The sequence below is a fragment of the Gavia stellata genome, chromosome 15 (assembly GCF_030936135.1).
Source record: "Gavia stellata isolate bGavSte3 chromosome 15, bGavSte3.hap2, whole genome shotgun sequence".
In the NCBI taxonomy this organism is placed as follows: domain Eukaryota; kingdom Metazoa; phylum Chordata; class Aves; order Gaviiformes; family Gaviidae; genus Gavia; species Gavia stellata.
Genome location: NC_082608.1, coordinates 2,649,874 through 2,658,799, shown reverse-complemented (window position 1 = coordinate 2,658,799; position 8,926 = coordinate 2,649,874). Strand labels below are relative to the sequence as shown.

The following is an 8,926-nucleotide window of genomic DNA, read 5'->3' as shown; positions in this document are numbered from 1 at the left end:
CAATGGTTAACACACTTTAATAGATGGCTAGTTGTGGCTGTCTACCTATATGCTCGTCTGTTTTGCTGTTAATTTCACCTCATGTTTATGTGTGTTTTCAGCCCACATACATATCTATGCATGCATATGTATGTGTCTCCATTTTTAATATATATAAAAAAAAATATATACACAAGTAGTTTATAGCTAACACCAAATTCTTCACAGGGGCTTCTCTGTTGTCCCTCTCCTTTGTATCAAGGCAATATATGAACTGTCATAGGCATCTGCATCCCACTTACGACAGGTCCATAGATCTGCCTTAAGAGTGTAGTCCTGCAAGGCAAAGCTCTCTGAGGCCACTTGAAAGTATTTCCTTGATATTTAGCACTTGGGGAGGATGGGCAGAAGAGGATCCTGTTCTAGAAGACCCGCTCTTGCTGGTCTGTCTGTGTGCCTGTAGGTGTAGAAACTTGTTTATAGCTTAGCAAGAATTCTCTCTATTTCTCTGAAGGTTTCTGTGCATCCTGAGTGAAACCAGCGACAGAGATGGATACTGAAGGCTTTGGAGAGCTTCTCCAGCAGGCAGAACAGCTTGCAGCTGAGACAGAAGGTATCTCTGAGCTCCCTCATGTAGAACGCAACCTGCAGGAGATCCAGCAGGCTGGGGAGCGCCTGCGTTCCCGCACTCTGACCCGCACTTCCCAGGAGACTGCAGATGTTAAGGCGTAAGTACAGAGCATTGGCGTTGGAAACCCTACGCAGAGGGTAGAAGCTGTTTATGGGTTTGGTTTCTAATGTGTGGGGAGTCTTGCCGGGAGGACGTGCCCGGGAGAAACAGAATGACTGCAAAGCTGGTTGGTTTGTTTTTCCCCCCACCTTTCTCCTATTTATATTAAAAAAAAAAAAGTAATTGAAGGATTCATCTGAGGAGCTACCATTCATGATTGCAGGCACTAAAGCCAAAAAGTGCAATACCTTGTTCTGGCCGCTGCTGAAGACATTTACTAACATGCTATAGAATTTTTCTATCTGGAAGGACTTGGCAGCTGTGCAGTACTGCAGTGGAACAGCAGAAGGAGTTCAGCAGGGCTGAGGTGGTTAGATATACACATAGGGCTGTTCAAAGTTTGGTTTTTATGCAGTTTTCATAACACAGCTGGGAGCACCGTCTGTACATGGCTAGCTGCTGACCGAAGTGTCGGCGATGAATTTGGGTTTAGAGTTCTGCCTGTTCAATACTAATTTCATACCCGTACAATTTCTTCCTTATAGGTCTGTTCTTCTTGGGTCTAGAGGGCTTGATATCTCTCACATTTCTCAGCGATTAGAGAGTCTAAGTGCAGCCACTACATTTGAGCCTCTTGAACCTGTGAAGGACACTGACATCCAGGTAGGGGCATTTCTGACATGTGAATTACACTGCCCTTGTAACTGCCATTCTGGGGTTGTGGTTCAAAGCTCTTCTAAGGCCGTTGCGGAAATAGTCTTGCTCTGTGTTTTAATTCAGTGGCTAGAGGAAGTGCAGAGGAGGGATGCTGCTTTCAGTGATGAAAGATGTTTGAGTTAGCCATCAGAAGCAGCGTTAAGTACCAGATAGGCAGAAGTACTTTAAGTTCCAAACTGTTGCTGATGTCAAGAGGAACTATGTACTTACTGTCTTTCTGGAGCTGTCTTTATTGGCTTTGCAAGCCTGAATTGCCCAGGGATACCTCTCCCTCATGGTTTTGAGACCTTTTTATGTCTGATTGAAAGAACACGTGGAACTGCTTGGGAATTTTGAGGTGTTGGAATAGGGAGCATTTCAGTCAATATGGAAAAGAGGTGAGTATAGCTGACTGTATCTCAGGTGTCATAACCTTGTCTTTGTGGTAGGCTGACTTTGCTGTGTTTGGTATGCTTTACTACCAGTGTGATTTAATCTTGTAGATTTTTCCTGTAGATCATCTCCCCAGGTGTCTTAGAAATTAATGTGACCCATCTTTTTTTGCTTTATGATAGTTGCCTGCCCTTGTAGAATATCTTAATGCCGAAGAAATCTGTGGTATTCATTACTTGGTTAAGAGCTAGTTATGGAATTGATGTTGTGGATTGCATTGAACACAACAGTCCAAATTACTGGTTAATCATTTTGAAGCTTATATTCTCTCTCTCTCCTTACTGACAGATGGCTAAATTGGGAGGGTCAAAAGAATTGTAAGCTCTTCTTTCCCGCAGAAGTAGTATACCCTAAACTACTTAACTTTAGAAGGAAAAGGGAGGCCTGTGAAGAGTTACCCCATTTTGTGTATGGTATGTTTTATTTAGGCATTTGGTGCCATCCATTTTGGGTGGACGGGCCCTTAGTCTAGTCTCATTCTAGTGTTAGGAGCTCTGTGGTCTCCTCTCTTCAGTCAGATTTACTTAATACCCTATTTTCTAAGGACCATAGCCTTTCCAGTGGTAGCAGTGTGCGCCCTGGGTCCCTCCGTGTTTCCTTGGAGGGCACGCAGCACTGCTCCCTGTCGGGGCTGCCTTCGGCCCTCTTGGGCTGGGAACGCAGCGGGGTGACTGTGTGTGAGGACTACTTGGAGCATCTAATGTGTTTCTGAAACATATGATATCTTCATGTGCCTTTGCACCTCTTCACCTTCTGGCAATTTGTAGCATATTTGGTTATCTTCTCACCCTCCCCAGATGATTTTCCCCTCTAGCACTAAAAATAACTGCACTCTGGAGACTTTGTCTATTGCATGATTATAGAGTGAGAGCTCTAAACCACTGGCATTGCTCACTTTCTGTCTTCTCTCATTTTATTCCTTTGTTCCCATTTCTGATGTTGTATTTCTAATTGGTGATGTTAAGCTTGGTCCATGTCTTCCTTGACCCCATTCTGACTAGATTTTTTTTTTTTCAAGAACACTTCCTTTTTTTTTTTGAGGTTTACTACTGCTGTTAATTCTTCTTTGATTTCTGGTGTTTTTCCATTCTGCTTTAAGAGCAATCTTACTGTAGATTCTCAAGTGCAGAAGCAGTGAAGCTCTTGGCTCTTTGGATCTGAGATTTGTGTCATATGGGAAAAGGATAGGACTGCATAATACTCATATTTTACTTTACTGGTTACCTAACCAAAATGTGAAGGCTTTCTTGTTCCTTAATTATACCAGATCTCAAGGTTTTACTCTTTGATATGGTGATTCTGGTATATTCTGGTGATGATCTCAGTATATTTTCTCATCTTAGTATATTTTTTATGACCCATGTCAATATTTGAGTATTTTTCATTAGAATGCATTTATTTTTTTAAAAAAGGAAGTGTTTAAATTTGGATTCATGGCAGTTGGCATTACGGACTAAGCTTGCTATAAGCTATTGAAGTTATTTGAATAAAAATAAGCATATTTGTTTTTTAAACAAAAAACAGTTTGAAGGATGTGGGAGGAGATTTTTTTTAAAATATCTTACCACCTGAAATCAAGAGATTTTCAGTCATGCTTAAACAAATTTGGTATCTGAGACCCACTGACTTCAACTCCAGGTGATTTCTGTGGCATCTGGGTACTTACCTTGCACAGGCATTCTTGAAAGTTTCTTAAATACTGCTCTGTTTATGTGCTGAAATGCCTCTGTCTAGCCATTATTTTCAATTGGTCTTTTTTGCTACTAAAGTTAATGATTTTCTTTTGGTCTCATAGGAGAGACAATTTGAAATGTAGATAATTTGAAATGCAAGCATTTTGAAATACAAGCTGGGTATTTTTTTCTTTATATAAGGCAGTTTATTTGACTGAATGTGTTTATATGGTCTGTTTCTCATAGGACTCTAGTCCATCCTAGTGGAGCTTGACATGAAGCATGTGTGTAAATATTGTCTAGTAAACAAGAAATTTCTTATTCATTGTTTTCAAACTTAAAAATGTTTAAGAGTCTGAATAAATACTGTGCTTTTAAAATAAGTTTATATTGTGACTATAGATACAATTGTATTCTCCTTTTATGGAAATGCTTCAAATTTAGCATAAAAACAGTGGTTAATTGTAAATCAATGTGTTTAAATGGCCAAATCGGCCAATGAGATTCAGGCCTTCCTTTAGGAAAACAGCTAAAAAGTACAAATGAAAAGCAGGATTAAAATCAATAATTTAAATCAAAGTTCCCTGCTTGCTGTTTTGAATCATGATTAACACTGGTGATTTAATCAGTGATCACTTTAATTTAAATTTAACTACTCATGTCTGAGGCCTAATACATGTGTGCTTTGAATCTTAAATTTTTTTTGCAGGCCATGTGCAGAAAACATTCATAGTAAATTAGCTGAAACCAATTTGCAGTGGGAAGGTGCTCCATTTTTAGGTGATTTTTGCAGGCATGAGTACCATGTCAGTCTTAAATGTTTTGTCCCTGTTTGTTTTGCGGTTAACAGGTGCAAGGATTTCTGTGTTGTTTTGCAGAACATCCTCCTCTGCTCTGTCTGAGGATATTTGCAGTCAACTCAAGCTGTCTGGCTGGTGTTGACAGTGGTCTGTTATCTGAAAGTAACTTGCTTAGAATATGGACAAGTCTCTGCGCTCAGCTGTAGGTTCTGGTACGCAGTCATCAACAACAGGCTCTTGTCCTTACAGAGTAGTTTTTTTGTTAAGGTTTTGTTCTTAGTTATGTAAAAGGACCTTTGTGTTACACACTACTGATAGTCCTTTGTTAGGTTTGTTAACCAGGTAGGCCTTAAAATTATTTGATGCTTTAGAGAAAGATGTGCTACAAAAGCTTCTTCCTATGTTACTTTTTGTTATGCCTTCTGATGCTTATGTTGGGATGTGTTTTCATTCTTACTAGCTTATTAGTTTTGTGAGGCTTCTTCAGGCTTGTTGTGTTTATTTTGGGCCAGATGTAGCTATCCCTTTACACTATGTAGCACTCTGCCTCCGTAAGTTGCTCCCATTGTATCCTGGAAGGCAGTGTGCAGAGTGATAAAAGGAAGGGATCTGGTTTATGGTTTTATAGGACTTCACTATTCCTCTGCTGTTACTCAGTAATTGCACAGACATACTGGTAGGCTTTAATTCTGTGGCTTGGGAAGAGCTGTTCTGTTCTGCATCAAGCCTGCAGCCTGCACTTTCTATCATTACCATTACTCTTTTTTTTTAACCAACAAAAACTTCTTCCAATATACTTGATGAACTTGGTTCACAGTTTATGTCAGTATTGTAGGCTCAGCTGTCCTTTCTCAGTCCCATCTCTTCCTGATGCTCAACACTTGTACTCAGAAGGCTGTATAGCTTGCAGCAAATTTGTTTAGCTTTCAATCCCACCTGGAACTTATTTGTCATTTGTAGATTCTTTAGCACTTTACTCTTGCATCTGTAGTGTCCTTCAAGCTTCAGTTTGCACAGGTAGTGTTGTCAGTTCATAACTACTTTACAGCATCATTTGATTGACAGGCTGAGACTCTTTTCAGGGAAGCACCTGAAGCTGCAAGTCTGTGCACTCTTCCTCCCTGTAAAACTGCGGTGGGACTCTGCATTGGTACGGCCTACGTACACCACAGCGCAGGAGTAGTGGTGCCTCTGGAGGTGAATATGGGTGCTTGTGCCAGAGGCATAGACCTAATGCTTAGCCTTTGCTGACTGTTGCAGTTATGAGAAGGTTACAAATATTAATAAATCTTTATTGTATGAATTTTAGGTTTCTGCTGACTTTTAAATTCTGTCAAAGCTCTTACAGCATGAAAATACTCCTTGGACTCCCTGCCATGTGCTTCCACATTGGTCTGTTGTATCCAGTGATTTCCTGATAGTTTGCTTGAGCTTCTCCAGCTTTCTTACCTAAAGTATTTACTTACTGTCTCTGTTCCTTCTTACGTTACGGTCTATTCTAGCAGCCTGTATGTGGGCAGCATAGGGAGATAATGCTAGAATCTCATCTCTCAAATGGCAACAGACAGCACTGCAGAGGGAGAATTCCAGGAAATAGCCTGTTTCTTCTAGAGAGCGTAAAACACAGCAAGAAAATTCAGAAGGGAGCATCCTAGGACATGAAGTCCCAGGGCGCTGATGCGAGACATTGAGCAAGTGTTAAGAGAATCTAGGAATTTGCCTTAATAGAAGCCTCAGATTGGGTTAACAAGCAAGAGGGCCTTTCTGTACTGAATCTCTTTTAAATGGTACTCCATAGTGCTGACTAAAAAGAAGCGCACCAAATTGCAGCTCAATTAATTATCTGAATTATTTATCAGTTGTAAAATGTTGATTGCTTGCACATAAAAGGGTTGTGAGTCCAGGAAATGTCTCCCACTAGAGCAGTAGGCCGGGAAAATTATGAAAAAGATTTTAGGCTGGCCACTAAATTATAGGAATCTGTATTTTTCCTCTCTCACTTCAAAGATTGTGTTCTTAAATTGCATGCAATGGAACAAACACTTCTCACAGCAAATCCAGTTCATAACAGTTCCTACGTCAAGAGTTTATAACTATCAAGATTTTCTTAAATTGTCAAAAAGCCCTATTTTGGCAAAATATTTTCAAAGCTGAATATGGTAGTCAAGTGATTCTTGATGCCATATTTAGCACATAAATGCATGTTGGGTTTTTTGTTTGTTTCTTTGTGGCTTTTAAAAATCCCAGGTAAGGGTTGATTATGCCAGCTGATATCTCGAAGATGGGGTACATGTGTATAAACATAATGCTGGCATTCTGTTCAGAAAAGGAATTTCCTCACTCTTCCAGAGATGCAAGCTATGATGTCCTCTTTTGAGCACTGTCGTAGCAGACCTCTCTCCGGTCCCATAAAGGCAGCCAGAGGAGAAATTACTACGAGTATATGGAAAGGCTGCACTGGTGTAACATGTAAGCTAGGACCTGGCTCTTGCACGTGTGCTGTTTAGTTCATGTATGGATGGCAGAGAGAGGTTCGGTGCTGCTCTAGTAAACTTGTTTGGGGTACCTGGTAGGGGTTAGTTACAGGATCAAGGCCTGATTTATACCTAACAAGACAGTTTGACCAATTACAGTATACGTTATGCTTTACTGTGTGCTTTGTGTTTTGAACATGTCACAATGGCTTGATACTAGATTTAGGCCCCCCGCCGTATGCTTGTTTTGAAATGTCTAAGCCCAAAGTCATGGTGGTAATTTTAAGAAGTGGTATTGCTCTCACTTTTAAGGCTTGGTCCAGCTCTGTGCAGGTCTGTGAAATGAATGCTAGAAACTGGCATGAGCCCTCCTTGCATACATTGCATTATCTGCTTAGAAAGTTTGAGGTAGAGTCCTGGCTCCGTTACCCTGAAAGAAAATTTTGTTGGATTTCCTCATTTGTACAGCACTTCTATCTTGGTCTTCTGATCTAGGCAGAACTGAAATTAAAGGTTGCATACCAGGGTTTGGTTTTGATTTCTGGGTGTGGATGTTCAGAGTATTGATTGAGTAGCTCTCTGGAGGTCTGGATACTGACATAAGAGCTTTTACCTAAATGAGGACGGAAGGTTAGACTGAAATCTGTCCAAGTGGCAACTGAGGCAGACTGAAATCAAGTATCTGGGATACTTTCAAGTATTTCAGAGTATCGTAAACAGGCTTCATATCAAAGGCAGCTTTGACTTCTGTTTTGGTGTTGATAGAATCTGGTCCCAGGATGCCTGCCCCAGCACTGTATGTTCTGTTTGCGTCTATGTATGTGTATGACTCACAATTTCAAAATGCTTACTCTGACATCAGGTACCGAAAGGGTGCATTATTCAACCAGTGAGCTCTTACTGCTGCTATTTTATATTACCATTTGTGATATACTTTGTGGTATCTGCTAGAATAATACCAAAGCCTGCGGTAATCTACTAGAGTGTAACTAAAATCAGAGTTTATAAATGGAAATGCTGACACAACCTTAAAGGGGCAACCTCAAGTGCTGTTCACCATCCATTGTTTGTATTAGCTTAGCCTGAAAATGCATTTTTCCTTTTGCAGATTTTTGTCCTTTCCCATTTGCCAAACATTGATTTCCCTGCCCCCCCCAAGTCCTTCAGTTCTAATGGAGCTTGAAATTAAGGTGGCTTCATTTTTCTGTCGCTTCCTTGTTCAGCCTAATCGATGATGCCAGCACAGCTGTGGGGACCTTTTAACCGTTGCAGAGCCAGGACAGTGAATACAAGAGGACAACCTTCTACCTTGTTTTTTTAGGGTCGGTCATTAGCTGTTTGTTTATTTGCATTGCTGCGGTCCGAATGAAAAATATTATTTGCTGTCTTAGTTGTGAATTCTTCAACAGCTGTAGAACTCTCATGCTCCAAAAATACCTCTCTACAAAGGTTCTCAAAGTCATTTTTTTCCTCCCATTACTAGTCCATGGTAGTATCAAACCCTGCTATGTTCTTTGCCTAGGGTGTCTCATTGATTTCATTCAGGATTTGACTCTTAATGTATACATTTAGGCATGTAAATCAAGAATATAAATATCTTGGTAATTAAATGTGTCCAGAGGCAGTTCTAACACAGTTGAAGAAAGCAGTGACGTGGAATGAATGAGTATCTTTGACATGCAGCAGACATAGTTAAGGGATGTGGACCTTAGATATATAAATTACAAAAGCTTCCTTACCTCCGATGTGTTTTCGTGTCTCCCTTCTTTTAGGTAATGTGTAACAATTTTACATAAACCTCTAAAGGAAAGCTGCAGCCTGTCTATGGCTCTCTGGGTGCTGAGATTTGCAAGGGCTTCTGCAGCACGCAGCCTTGGCGAGACAGCCGGGGGTTCAGTAGCCTGTCTGCCACCTTCCTGACACCGACAGCTTCCCAGCGCCCCCCTGAATGAATGAACAGGCTGGCCCCAAGCCTCCCAAGGCCTGTGCTGATCAAAGACTGCTCTGGGAAATGCCAAGGGATAGACTGGGATGGGACTGGGGTTTAAGAGTGCAGGCTTTTCTATTTCATAGCCAGTGTGGGTTTTGTTGTTTTTAAGTTAAAAAAAAAAAAAAAAACAC

General features: G+C 40.7%; 1 protein-coding gene across 1 annotated transcript in view; it reads left to right on the top strand.

Annotated features, from left to right (window-relative positions):
• Positions 1–516: 516 nt before the first annotated feature.
• The window catches only part of NUP93 (nucleoporin 93), a 76,846-nt gene continuing 68,436 nt past the window's right edge, over positions 517–8,926 (top strand). The window contains exons 1-2 of the mRNA XM_009813525.2: positions 517–707; positions 1,255–1,372. Coding sequence (XP_009811827.2) covers positions 529–707; positions 1,255–1,372 — 297 coding nt within the window. The 5' untranslated portion in view covers positions 517–528. The remainder of the gene's footprint in view (positions 708–1,254; positions 1,373–8,926) is intronic.